Source organism: Magallana gigas, chromosome 9, assembly GCF_963853765.1.
Source record: "Magallana gigas chromosome 9, xbMagGiga1.1, whole genome shotgun sequence".
Lineage (NCBI taxonomy): Eukaryota > Metazoa > Mollusca > Bivalvia > Ostreida > Ostreidae > Magallana > Magallana gigas.
Window position 1 is genome coordinate 6,331,128 of NC_088861.1, and position 14,965 is coordinate 6,346,092.

The 14,965-nt window shown below is 33.1% G+C and overlaps 2 protein-coding genes across 2 annotated transcripts; one reads left to right on the top strand and one right to left on the bottom strand.

The window, feature by feature from the left end:
- Nucleotides 1-61: 61 nt before the first annotated feature.
- On the bottom strand, nucleotides 62-11,452 carry LOC105343031 (uncharacterized). The gene is made up of 7 exons (XM_066071457.1): nucleotides 11,354-11,452; nucleotides 11,229-11,259; nucleotides 9,562-10,370; nucleotides 9,056-9,263; nucleotides 2,724-2,746; nucleotides 2,600-2,630; nucleotides 62-1,685 (listed from the first exon to the last, which is right to left on the bottom strand). The coding sequence occupies exons 2-7, from the start codon at nucleotides 11,244-11,246 to the stop codon at nucleotides 273-275; spliced, it is 2,502 nt and encodes an 833-aa protein (XP_065927529.1). The 5' UTR covers nucleotides 11,247-11,259; nucleotides 11,354-11,452; the 3' UTR covers nucleotides 62-272.
- LOC105343032 (leucine-rich repeat-containing protein 15-like) lies at nucleotides 3,699-7,858 on the top strand. Its single transcript, XM_011450185.4, has 2 exons — nucleotides 3,699-3,857; nucleotides 5,130-7,858. Exons 1-2 carry the CDS (start codon nucleotides 3,855-3,857, stop codon nucleotides 6,540-6,542), a joined length of 1,416 nt encoding a protein of 471 aa, XP_011448487.2. The 5' UTR covers nucleotides 3,699-3,854; the 3' UTR covers nucleotides 6,543-7,858.
- Nucleotides 11,453-14,965: the final 3,513 nt, after the last annotated feature.

Here is a 14,965-nt window from a genome sequence, read left to right on the forward strand (position 1 = left end):
GTGTCTTCCATTTCACACCTGTTTATATCAAATAGCTCAATTAAAGAAAAAAACGCATATATAAACACCGATACTTGAAAAGTATATCTTTAATTAGAACAAAAATGTGAAATACAATTTGAATGAAAGGTGTAATGTTTGATAATATTGCAATCCATTCATTAGGATGTGTTATACAGCAATAAATTCCATTCAGTTTCTAGTAGACAATGACATGAAATTCATTTTTTATTCATTATCAAATACATGTAACCGTATATGTTCTGTTTAATTTATGAATTACAAATATTTGACGGCGGACAGCCTCCAAGGGTTACTGATTTCAGATAGCTATCTATACTTGAGACTATTGTTTCACAGTTCCCAAGTACCGTCCAGAGGATGTTATTCCTGTGCGCATAGAGAGTTTCAGAAAGCCATTTTAGTTCGCAAGTGCATTCGATCTTATTATCTGACAAGTCAACCGTGAGAGGAAAAGTGTGCTTTACTCGCGTGAGGCTTTCGATGGCAAACTTCAAGGCGCAAGGTACTTGCTTCAAGTTTGTGTTTTTCAGTTCCAACCGCTCCAAATTTTTAGTGCTATCAAAGGCATGATTTGAAATATAAAGAATAGGGTTATTGTTGAGCTTGATTTCTTTAACAGAATGTAGGATTCTGACATCTTCAATATCAATACTATGGATGCGGTTATCTGATAGATCGAGAGATTTCAGAGACGTTATATTTGACAACGCTTGTGGAATACGAGAAATGCTTGAGTTGCGCATACTTAGATTTTCTATTTGACTAACAGCCTCAGCCGCATTGTCACTAACGAATTCTAGCATGTTTTCGTCCATGGATACAGATTTCAGATTATTGAAAGCCTTGAGCGCACTTGGGAAGGTTTTCAAGCTGTCGTCTTGGAGAGAAATGTTTGTCAGATAATTCATCATGCCAGGTCTAAGCGGAACATTCATTCCATAGTCTCCGACGTTTTCATTATGATCAAAGTTAAAAGATTGTAAGAAAGTTAGTCTAGAAACAGCCAGAGGCACAGAATTTAGAGCAGTGTTTTCCAAACTAAGAGTCAAAAGTGTTCCCGAAAATCCGTAAAATGCGTCTTGTGGCATAAATCGAACGGCTGCTTTGGTAACATTAAGGTTTTGAAGCATTTGGAGATGTTTTAGTGTACTAGGCCAATTATTAATGTCCAAACTACCAAAGGTCAGGGAAGTAAGAGTTGCGCCAAGCTTTCTCAAAACGGTCTCGGAAAAATTTTTGTCGTCGATAACGTTGTTTGAAACGTCAAGAGACTCCAATACATCTAGGTTCTTGAGAGCTAGAGGAAGAGTGGTCAAAAAGTTGTTAGACAGGTCAAGCTTCTTTAATACCGATTTCAGTGGTAAAAAAGCATCGTCAGGAATGGAGACGATACCCATATTTTTCAGAACTAGTTCCTCGGTCTGGAGATTAGCGAACGGACTCCCGAACGTAATGGCAGTTCGGAAGTTTCCGCCAACAATGTTTACAGTCTTATAGCTTTCAGAGGAACTGAAAACGGGCACCTGTGATTGACCCGTGCAAGTGACGACTTTGTTCTCACAACTGCAAGTGCCGTCATGAAAAATTGGCGGATTACACGATGCTCTTTTTTCGGATATGAGACCAGAATCCACCGTGCCATACAGAAGAGATAAACAAACCTGCAATATAAATCTAAAGGTATGATCTAATCACAGTCATCTATAAATCAGATATTATTAAATTGGTTTTGAGGTTATTTGAAAGAACATCGATATCATTACTATTTTAAAAAATATTATTGCGAATTTCTACTTCTGATTCTTTGTTTATCGGTCATAGTTCTTTTATTTTTCTTTGTCAACGTTTTATTTCTCAATTCAGTTACTTATACAGAGTTAGCTTTCTTTGTTCACATTGAAGAAGTATATACCAGAGAATAGATATTTTTTACAGCAATCTTTATATATATATATATATATATATATATATATATATATATATATATATATATATATATATAACTTCAAAACTTGTTGGAGTAAATCGATTGTAGCAAAAAGCTACTGTACAGAATGTTTGTATTTTCATGGTTGGCCATTTTAAACAAATAAAGATATAATAGCAAAGCCCAAAGAAAAAAAACATTGCTTTCACATAAAAATCCAATATCTTAAATAAGAGAGGAATAGTTTGAATATAAATAGCAGAAAAAAAATTATTTGTATTTTTATATATCACATTGGTTAAACAAATGTTCAGGTACACGTATAAAGCACCAACAGTGACTTTAAGGCCCACATGCATGCAAACACTTCCTTCCATTTAAGTATGTATAGTTATACATGAATTTGTTTAAGCCCGATTTCAGTCTTTCATTTAAAGAATGAGAAGAAGAAGAAAAAATTAAAATATTTCTTTATAAAATTGTCAAGTGTTTATTAAATCAATCAACGTAAAGTGAAAAATAATAATATTACAAATAAACAAACAAAATCCTTGTAATTGCAAGTAATTTACATATACTTATATATTCTTAAATATTTTCACATTTTTACAATCTGTTCATAAACTTAATGTAAAAAATAATACATACCAAAAATGTAGTAACCATTTTAGAATGTTTCCTGGATAATTAAAAGGAGAAAAAAAATTAATAAATCTTTTATTGAAAGAAGTCAATTTAACATATTTTTATTTCCTTGTAGTAGAACATTTACCTGCAATGCTTGCCGACCCAATGCTATCTGACCGGTTTGTCTACATACATCTTATCTTAAACTTAAGGTGATGTCAATAAAACTGGAATATGATCACCAACGACTTCATGTTTCATTGAAAACCTTATGAATCATTGACCTTATACAATGCGCGTCCTATACATACTATTTAATGAGGAAACACAATTTGTTTTGAAATTCGAATTGAATCCTTCTGTTTTCATTTATTTTGAAATGCTAGATACATGTAATTTAAGTTCAGCGATTTTTTATTGTTTTATTCGTACATTCATTGATATAATACATGAAACAAAATAGCGCGTTTTGAAAAAGATATTCAATATACGTGTTTCTAAAACTGACTTTCATTGATACTATCTGGATAGTGTTATAATGACGTGGAAATAAGCAGACACCCCTACTCACTACCACCTTAATGATAACATTTGTTACAAACTAGGTAAAATCACCCAAACACTATATATTGTAATTTATGACAGACTTACTAGAAAAAATACGAGTGATCTTTAACTTTAAATTGATCGCATTTTACATTATAGATCAGCGCAGTCTATTGAGGCAATACGTATTCTAATAGAGATTCTGACCAGTATTTCTATTGTGTGATCAAAGTGAAGAGTTATGTACTTTAATTAAAAAATGACATGGGTAACGAGCAAAGACAACATATTAGAAGACGCCTCAATACTTTGCACTAAAACGTTATCAATCTTGTAAACTCATTGCACGTGAACACCGTATTGCAATAGCTTTAAATTCAGCTTATACTTATACATGGAATAATAAAAACTTGAATGACCTTCATGCATTTTGTTTTGATCTGTTTTAATTTGATAAAGGATAATGATTTTTGACCGATTTATATTTTGTTGACACAGCTTTTTCTGGTTATGATAACGAGATATGAACTTAAGTCGACAAAAACACCCCAAAGTAATTCTTTTGCAGCCTGGAAAAGACCCGTCTTATCTGCACGGAAGAGATGAGCATGTGCATATATCGCCCAGGTGTCCTTCACTGGGTGGAATGCCTCTGTAGACAGGTACCAATAACTATAAGGTGCTCCTCTTGTCAAAGCTTCTCTCAGTCCTGATTTTGCAAAGACTGAGCATGGTACGTATCTTACAGTTTTTTCATTGATAATACGTTCATCTTCTTTGCACTTTTCACCTAAAAAATGTTATATCACAAGTAATTTTAAATTCAAATCAATCCTCGCCTTACAAATTGGAAAAACATAAAGTATTTCTGATTTGTTTTTGTTTGTTTTTTGGGTTTTTTTGGTTTTGTTTTTGTGTTGTTTTTTTGTGTGTTTTTTTTTTGGAGGGGGGGGGGGTTGGGGGAGGTTGTTTGGCTAATTGTTTGTTTAGGTTTTTTGGGGGTTTATTTTTTTTTTTTTGGGGGGGGGGGGGGGTTAAATTGTAGATTCTATTCAATTGTAATTAAGATTAACAAACTACATCTTAGTTTTTATTTAAAAGGGTAGTTTAGTAAGTTTTCACACGTAGATATTGACTTTCAGTTACGATAAATAAATTATTGTTATTTTTGTAGTGTCAAATCTTTATCATTCCCAATATTAATCAATTTTTCAGGAAGATTGTCTGTAATTAGTAGATATAATTAACTAAAAATAACCTGTTATCAATGCATATCTGGTAGGGTTTTTTTTATAATATCCGTACTGATGTACAAATAGCATGCTAACGACTTCCTTTTAATCATCACAAATCCAGCATTCATCAATTATTGATATATTTAGTTTTAAAAAGCCAATTTCTTCTGGTTTTCGGGATGAAGTTTGAATTGTCTTGCTAAATTAATTCATCAGGACATCGGCAACTTTATTACAAATTTGTCGGCATAGGGAAAATCCATGCGTATTATAAATTAACACTTTTATATATTGAAACCTACTTGTAACTGAATTTTCAATTCATAAAAGAGGCAAGTTTTATTTGTAAAAAGTATTCTCATACAGTTTTTTGTCAAAGTCTTGAACCGATTTAATACATTGTTCGTTAATACAAATTTTAGTGGTTTGCTCTCAATATTAGATGTTAATATAGTACATTAGAAACACTTCATCATCAATGTAACAAAAGCTAAATATCTTTGGGTAGGATTCGTTTAAATCCAAAGGAAGTACCTAAATTATCACGTCATTGATTTCCAGACATGTATTATGAGGGCTCATCCAATTGATGTTGATGCCTATCTTCAAGTAATTAACCCCGGGATTCTTGACCTGTCAAACTAGAAACTCTTCAGGAAAATGAACTGATGTTAAAATCTTCTTAATGATATCTAGTTGCTTGTGTGTAGATTTTTTTCAAACTTTATAATTTGAAATCTTTTGCACATGTGTTTACTTTCTATTTATAGATGCAACTGATCTTGTTAAGTGCCGTCATTAGTGTAGTAGCCAGTGCTAGCTGTCCTACTGGGTGCTCGTGTCGAAATCGCTATGTCGACTGCGTCGGTAGGCGACACACAACTATGCCTGATTTTTCTTCCCTAGGTGTCGCCTCGAACTATGACACTTTAGATATGAGAGATAATAACCTGACCACGTTGGATAATACAAGTTTTGTCGGTGCCCCTTTCAAAACAGTTTATTTATCACATAATAATTTGGCCGACAGATTTATCTCAGCAGGTGCTTTTGAAGGATTAGTTGATTCTGTCAAAATTCTTGATCTTGGTTATAATAATATTCAAAAGCTGCCAGTTGCTCTGAAAGAGTTAAAAATGATTGAGGAACTAGATGTATCCCATAATCCAATGCGGTTCTCAAACTCCTTCCCTGCTGACATTATGAGAGCTATGGGAGATACGATCACTGCTTTCACTTTCGGAAACAACCAGTTGGTCAGCTGGCCGGAGTCTTTGAATCACTTTGTTCAGCTTCAAAAACTTCATGTGGATCAACTTGGATCATTTATGCAGGTCTTGACTCCAGAGGCATTTCACGGCTTTGAGACAACACTTTTATACTTGAAGATTGAGAAAACTAATTTAATCGCTGTACCCATTGGAATAAGCAAGCTAAAAAATCTAGAAGAGCTTCATTTTGACGACAACCCCCAGATTACCGATAAAGGTGTTCTTATCCAGTCGTTCCCGACAAACACCGACAGTCCTAAACTCAGGATAGTCAGTTTAGATGGTGATGGTCTAACTAAATTTCCACCAGTCCTTAAATATCTTAGAGCCCTTAATAAATTAAGTTTAGACAGAAACCTGCTTGACTTTCTAAGTGATGCCTCTATCAGTGGTAATGTGACTGCAGCAGAGCTGTCATTGGTCAACTGTGGTCTAGACCGAATCCCAGGAGCGCTCTCTGATTTACATTACCTTACTCATCTCGATTTGTCTCAAAATGACATAAGAACGATCGAACATAACGATCTTGAGAACCTTCCAACTCTTGAGCAATTGGTCATTCAAAACGCCTCTCTAGAATACATTTCGAATAATGCTTTTTCAGCTCTACACCGCCTGGATAGTTTGGACTTTAGGCAAACCAATCTCAAGCAGGTGCCCGATGCCTTGAATGCGATGTATCCATGTCCTGCTAAAGTAGATCTCATCGGAAATAAAGTAGATTGTATGTGTGAGACCCTTGTGTGGCTCGCAGCTAAAACTGAATGGTGCCAGAATCACGGATCGCCAATGGATATTACAGGGGACTGCGACACCATTGCCTCCACAGTGAAAAACTATGTTACAAAGTATATCCCAAATTGTCCACAGTACAAAGTTGACAACAATATTGCACCGTATAACCACGGCTAATTTGCTGTTGATGAGTTTTCACGTTTTAATGTTTTGTTTTTAGCTTTAGATACTGGTGAATTGTACTATGAATGTTCCTTCAGACATTACAAAATTAACTTTTATTCATTAAATGCAATTTCATGCTCTTTTTACTTTGTATCTAAAACTTTAATTTTCTTTTTGTCATAAACATGAATTTATTGAATCTTAGTACATGTATCATTATGGTAATAAATGGTTTACTCAAGCAAACCTTTAAAAACGTGACTTAAAACATTGCAATTTTATAGCACAACACAGAATCTATTGCATAAAATAGAATTGCAAAAGGATTACAGATTATATGTATATATAATCATTTCTTTCTTTGAAAAAAAAGTTCAATATTTCAATGACTTAGTTTAATTAGGCTAATTTTTATCAGATAAATATTCATCATTAGAATTCAAAAGTAATCCACGACAAAAAATACGTTATAATACCAGTGAGTGCCTCTCAGAACATTTTTTGTTTAGTTTTTAATTATATTCTGAAAAAAAACCCATGTATTATTGGATATCATTAATTACAAATCTAATATATATATTTTAAGAACAAATGTTCAAGCATCATATTAAGAACTTTTTTCAATGTAAACTACACATACATTGCAAAATTGAGGTGCAGTTTGGACAAAGGGAAATGCATAATTGTGAAATAAAAATTAAACTGGGAGCAATTTAGTTTAAAATAATTTCATCCACAACACCTCTTTGAAAATGTCAGAACAAATAAGACCAATACATCTACATAAAGATGTTCATTTTGAATTAAATTTCAACGATATGCAGATTATTTTTAGGCTTTGGGCTAAACGGTGAAAAATATCAGGTATAAAAATGTGTTTTGTAAAATTATATACAACCGTATATATCAGAAAAATTGTATTAGGAAGAATTTTATAAAAAATATAACTCAAGTATGCGTCTTTTTACCCCAATGAACCCAAATGATACCCAAATGAACCCCAATGATACCCTATGATACTAAGTATGTTCATAATTGATACACTTAATGTATTTTATGTACCAACATGTTACACAAATAAATGAAATTTCAACTTCGCGGCGTTTTTTCACCAATTGGGTCATATCTTGTAATGGAAAATGATAAGGATCTAAACTATGACTCAAAGATTGTTTGCGGCCTGTAAATATGTCCTGATATGAGCTTTGGTCAATTGAAGATAGTCGGAGGGGTGTGTAGTAAATTTTATGAACACGAGTTGACTAATTAGCATCAACACGGAAAGTGGAAGGCGAGTTTTCAATTGGACAGATACTTTGGATCTAGCAATTTTTTAAATTTCATTTCTATACCACGACAGATTGGAAGTTAATACTTATAATATATGAGTTAATACTAACACTATACTTGTAAACAATGGACAGATTGTGTTCTACGTCTAAACGAATAAAGAAATCGGGAAAGTTGAGTGGGAGAACCCCTCTCTCCTAAATTGCTTTTTAAAATTTCTCTCCAATTGCTTTAAATTCTTATTTGGGACAGTAATAAAAAATATTGAGAAATTTGACCTTGGAAGAAAATTGTATATATTATCCATTTCAGTTCGGATTTTTTTAAACCCTGCCCGCTCCTCTAGATATTTATTATTTTTTTTTAATCTTAAATAATAGTTTAAAAAAAAGAATTTAGAAAACTTTCGAACCAAAAAAAAGAAAGGAAAAAAGCCCATGATATTAATGTGTAAACGGTGTTTATTCACACGCTTGCGCGGAACATCTTTTAGTATCATATTTAGTATCATTTGAGTATTTCAAGGTTCATTAGGGTATCATTGGGGTTCATTGGGATATCATTTGGTATCATAGGGGTATCATTGGGTATCATCGTGGTATCATTGGGGTATAATTGGGGATCATTCGGGTTTTATGGATATCGTTGGGGTTCATTGGGGTAAAAAGACCGCTTTTAGTGATTTCTTTTTTTTTTTAGTTTGAGAACCGTAGCTCTATGTAGCTACAGTTTTATCCATACAAAACGTATTCATTTATAGCGCACAAAAAGTTTGGTTTTTGAATTATCATAAAAAATATTCTTTAAATATTTTCGTACCAACAGATTAATTAGAACATGGTTTGACCAATCAGTCTTTTGGTTTACCTTTCTTTGAAACTTGTCACCACACGACATTAAATTTTAAGTCTAAAACAAAGTAATTGTGCATTAATTAAAACAGGTTATTAATCACATATCAGTTTATTAAACGAAAATACCACAAATAATTTTATGCACACAGCATTGTACATGTACAATTTACAGGAATGATTCTTTTAATTTCTATAATAAATGAATCACATCTTTCCTTATGTCTATATGATAATAATTTATCTCGTGATTTTACTTGCACAGCTAACACTTGATTATGTTGCTTATGAATTACAAATCGTTGACGTCGGACAGTCTCCAAGGGTTACTGACTTCAGGTAACTATCGATACTAGAAACTATTGTTTCACAGTTCCCAAGTACTGTCCAGTTGATGTTATTCCTGTGTGCATAGAGAGTATCTGATAACCATTTCAGTTCGCATGTGCATTCGATTTTATTCTCTGACAAGTCAACCGTGAGAGGAAAGACGTGCTTGACCCGGGTAAGGTTTTCGATGGCAAACTTCAAGGCGCAAGGTACTTGCTTCAAATTTGTGTTTTTAAGTTCCAACCGCTCTAAATTTTCAGTGCTATCAAAGGCGTGATTTGAAATATAAAGAATAGGGTTATTGTTTAGTTTGATTTCTTTAACAGAGTGCAAGATTCGGACATCTTCAATATCAATACTATGAATGCGGTTATCTGATAAGTCGATAGATTTCAGTGACGTTAGATCCGCCAACGCTTGCGGAATACGAGAAATGCTAGAGTTTCGCATACTTAGATTCTCGATCTGCCTCACGGATGTTGCTGCATTGTCACTTACAAATTCAAGCATGTTTTCGTCCATGGATACAGATTTCAGATTAGCAAAAGCTTGGAGTGCACTAGGGAAGGTTTTCAAGCTGTCGTCTTGGAAAGAAATGTTTGTCAGATAATTCATCATACCGCGCAAGAGCGGAAACATTCATTCCATAGTCTCCGACATTTTCATTGTGATCAAAGTTAAAAGATTGTAAGAAAGTTAGTCTAGCAACAGCCAAAGGCACGGAATTTAGAGCAGTGTTCTCCAAACTTAGAGTCAGCAGCGTTCCAGAAAATCCATAAAATGCGTCTTGTGGCATGAATCGAATGGCTGCCTTGGTAACGTTAAGGTTTTGAAGCATTTGGAGGTGTTTCAGTGTATTCGGCCAATTATTAATATCTAAGCTACCGAAAGTAAAAGAAGTTAGAGTTGCACCAAGCTTTCTCAAAACGATCTCGGTAAAATTTTTGTCGTCGATGACGTTGTTTGAAACGTCAAGAGACTCTAATACATCCAGCTCCTTGAGAGCTAGAGGAAGAGTGGTCAAAAAGTTATTAGACAGGTCAAGCTTTTTTAATACCAATTTCAGAGGTAAAAATGCGTGGTCAGGAATGGAGACGATATTCATATCCTTTAGGATAAGTTCCTCTGTCTGGAGGTTAGCGAACGGATTCCCAAACTTAATGGCATTACGGAAGTTTCCCCCTACAAAATTCACCGTCTTGTAATGATCACCTGAACTAAAATCAGGCATTTGTGATTGTCCATTGCAGGTGACGACATTGTCCTCACAACTGCACGTGCCGTCGTAGTAATGCGGAACATTACAGGAAGCTCGTTTTTCGGAAATTACCCCAGACTCAACAGTTTTGCACAACAAAGACAAACACACCTACAATTCAAATGCTATAAGTTTATTATTGTTGAATAAAATAAAACAAACTCTATCTGATTCAAGATATATCTGAAGAGTGAATATTAAGTTATGAATTACAGAATATTTAAAATTGATTTGATTCATTAGACTTTGAATCTTTAAATAACCATTTTTTGCTCCTTAGACTTTAAAATCTACTCAACAGATATTTGAATTGAACACCCTTGAACTTTGCTTTTATGTCATTAATTATATTTCTATACAGAGTTACTTTTCTTTCTAAATTTTACATAACATACAAAAGACATATTATATACATGTACATGTATATTTGAATATTTTCTTTAGCCAAAAAATAAATCATTTACTGACTTATAAAACTTTAATATCCTGTATGAAATGATGTTTTGAACTTAAAAAGGAGCTGGAAAAAGTGAAGGGAGATGATCAAGTTGTGCAAAATAAGGCTTTCTGTAACAGGGGTGTACTTGTTTTCGTTATACTGGGAACAGCCGAATACCTAATTACAACCTATTGGTTAAAGATTGTTAGACCGTCCTTGCATTAATCCATACATAAACTCGTTAAAAATTGTCCATGGGTTTTAACGTTAATTGACAAATCGTCATGATATTTTTAAAGGCATTTTTGTGAATCGAAAAATGATGCATAAACAATTTATGTATAATGATAATGTTGTACAATTTAACAAGATAACAAATATCACAGTTTTACACAGGAACTAGTAACAATGAAAAATATTTCCCCATATATTGCTTAAGTGTTACGCATGAGAGTACATGTATATCTTAAGCTCATATAAAAAAATTTCTATTTAGAATTTAAACGCAGAAGCGGTTATAAAATACATACCAATAATGTCGTAATCATTTTATATCGTTTCCTGAAAAAATATAATTTTTTTTTAAATCTTTCATAGGTCTTTGATTAAAACAAAGTGGATGGTTTTAGTTTAATGCACAGCATTAGCCATTTACCTGCAGTGTTTGCCGACCAAATGTAATCTGACTGGTTTGTCTTCTAAAACCTTATCTTTAAATCATTCAAGTTGGAATATTATCCCCCAATGATTTCATTTAAGCATTGGCTGCTTATTTTTGGATTCCGTCGGTCCTATAATACACCAATCGGTGCAGACAAATTGAATGAAAATATAGTATTATAATTTGTCTGCACGGTACCGTTTCGTGTGTTATAGAACCGACAAAATCCAAAATTTCATGCGTATATTTATAATCATACTGATGTTTATTTGTATGAAAGATTTGTGTATCGTCACTTTAAAGCCATAATATACGTTCTTAATCAGGGATATGAAACATATATGCAACAGAGATTCTAACCCTTTAGTTCGATTCAGTTACTAAAAATTAAAAATAAAATGCAAGAAACTAGCTTTTTCGAAAACAGTCTGTTTTATTGACGAATAGATATGATTTAACGATTATTCTCCATTCGAGCATATCAAATTTGTTATATAAGTTTCAATGTTTCATTTAATTTTGCAATAATATCTATACTCAAAACGCGTGATGACGTTTATATGTGTGGTTATGGCGCATTAATTAGCAAATTAAAGTGTATTCAAATGTAATTGAACGTCGCAGATTTTCAATGCAAACAAAAGGGAGAAAACGTATTGTTGTTAAACATCCTGCCATACAGTTTTGTGCATTTTCTAGGCGTAAAGAGAACGAGCCTCGAAAATAAAATAAATACTAAATGTAATAATGAAGTTAAATATGCACGCAAATCTCATATAATAATAATTGAAATCTATCATTAAGCCCTTCGGGCCTTATTTGATTTAATCACGCCTCGACCAAAATTATCACTTCATAATACTCAAAGAATGGTTCCTTATTCCTTAATTATATGCAATTTAGGTGTTTCTCTGCGCATGAACGTCGGAAAAGTTATTCAGAGAAGCATCACGGGGGGGGGGGGGGGGGGGAGAGAAAAAAAAATGACAACAAGTTTGTTAACCAAATTAAATAGTGAAAAAACTGTTTGACGGTATCAAAAATTATTAATTCAAAACTTTGTGCGAGGAATAACCATTGTCAATAAACATATAGCAAATATATACCATTTTAATTAATTTATTTCTGATCAGATATGCAAATATATGCCATTTTAACTCATATCTGATCAGATAAAACATAACGTTAGTTTAATCCTTATAGGGGGCTCACGACTAAAAACATCTGTACTGTCTTTGTCTTTTATTTCCTTTGCTATCAGAATTCCGACCTAGCTGCAGATCTGTAGCTTCCGCTCTGAAAAAAAAATTGGATGGACAGAACTACAGGGACACCCATGGAAACAATCGTGTATTTATTGCGCACAAAACTGATAAGCCTTATTTGTACACAAATTCCGTTGAACAAATTAGTGACATTAAATTCTTTATGGAATTTACTACTTCGTCACTTTACTTGCCTCGGATTTTCTCTAAACATGCTAACCGATCTCGGAAAACGAAGTACATTGTATTATAAATTCAGATCGAGATCGAGAGTCGCCATTTTTACATGAAAACAAACTGCACAACTTAAATTCACAAGGCTGTTGGTGGTGTTTAAAAGACTGTCAGAGGCAAGTAAAGTGACACTATCAGTAGCAACATGTCTGAAGAAAGTTTCGGAATCAAATACATGTACAGAATGTGTTCGGAAATACGATCAATCGGTCAAAAACTAATGCAATTTTTGTGTACCGTAAATTGCAGGGTTTTTTTTTTTTACTATTAATGGCACTGTAGCCCCCATGTCCTTCATCCGATTATTTTTCAGACCGTGAGCTACAGATCTGCAGCTACATGCCGACCATGCTTTTTGTCGATTTTTTGTTTACATGTACATATTTGCTTTAGGATACCATGTGATCAGATGGTACTGGATGTTTAAAACTGAGGCATTTACAGAGCTGATCTGTATAAAAATATATATTAATTGGAAATTATATTGCAATTGAATATTGTTATTTACGTTTGAATTAAATTGTGTTTGTTGCAGAAAGTTTTTAACTTGTGTAGATCATCACTGTCAAAATTTGGGTCGGGTTTCTAATATAGCAAATCAGAGTTTAAAACGGCATAAATTATATAGCTTTTAAAATTTCCAAAAGGTTTTTTTTTTATCAAATTCATCTCTATTTGATGATTACGAAAGCTCATTGAGGCCAGCTTAGCAGAAAGAATAATTTCTTTTGCATTTAAACGCAATAATTATTGCGTTTAATTGCAATCTTTTGCGTTAAAGATTTGCGTTTAAACGCAAAGTTTTGCATTTAAACGCAAAAGTATTGCGTTTAAACGCTAAATATTATTGCGTTTAAACGCAGAGGTAATATTGCGTTTAAACGCAATAATTTTTTGCGAATAAACGCAAACGTTTTTTCGAATAAACGCAATGATTTTGCGATTAAACGGAATAATCGTTGCGTTTAATCGCAAGAGGTATTGGGTTTAAACGCAATAGTTATTGCGTTTTATTGCAGAACTGTTTTTTAATTTGAACATGACTTTTCTATTCAGACCAAAAGAAGAGGTTTATGACATACTTATGTTAAGCCACAACCATCCATCAATCTGTTTATTAACTTGAAATGTTAGACATTTCTCGCTTTTCTCGTCGTGCCCTCTCCTCTATTTCTAATTTGTTTTTCATATTTTTTCTCATAAATCGAATCTTATTTATTCATAGAAATCAAATAGTCCGCACATACACTGTATAACTGCCATCCATAATGCTTTATTATATAATTGTCAAATGAAAGTGATAATGTTTATTCAATATGACGGACTGATTTGGCATTTATTGTAATTGTTATGTCACTGATTTGAATTAGTGATATCACATATTCAAAAAGTGATAGCATTTATTAAAGCGCTAAGCATAGCTCAGCGCTTTATTGTCGTTAGACTTCTATTTCCGGTGCAAGGAATAACTGCCCTCTATGAGCAGAATTATACATCATTTAAACTAGTAAGAGGTATAGGAGCCAGTTATCTGGGTGACGGAAATGGCCGAGTAGATACGATTGGTTTGCGGGGCTTACGTACATCAGCACGAGATGCTACGCAGTGATGAAAAAATATAGTGCGTATTCAGAAGCTAAAATATAGAAAAATAAAATCGATTCTTTGCAAGAAAATGTCAAAAACTGTGATAAATTACTGTTCAAAAGGTATAATTTGTGATTTTAACATATCTTTCTTCAGGCAAGTATCCATATACAAGTCGTGTTCAGCTTTAATTCACATCATCTTCAGAAAGTAACATATATTTAAAGAAATCTGGCCTTCGATACTTTAAATTGATATAAACATAAACCAAAATTTCAATAAGGCTCATTTCCGCCTATGCTCTTAGAACCAAGCTAGGTTAGCGCTTTTCAGTACTTTCAGTACTTTGATTATAATAGGTATTATCACCCATCAATCACCTATTTATCTTGTGATTTGAAGAAGGGATATCACATATTTGAAAAAAAAAGATACATGTATCACTCTCTGAGTTTGAATAGATGGAATCACCTATTCAGATAGATGATTTTACTCTTTGAAAAGGTTTTATCATCTATTC

What these genes read in the sequence shown, in the direction of transcription:
- LOC105343031 (XM_066071457.1), bottom strand. An exon ending in CAGCTTGAAAACCTTCCCTA is followed by an intron (nt 9,264 to 9,561) that starts GTGCACTCCAAG and finishes CGCCTTTGATAG; the next exon opens with CACTGAAAATTTAGAGCGGT. An exon ending in AAATGGTTACTACATTTTTG is followed by an intron (nt 1,686 to 2,599) that starts GTATGTATTATT and finishes TTTATATTGCAG; the next exon opens with GTTTGTTTATCTCTTCTGTA.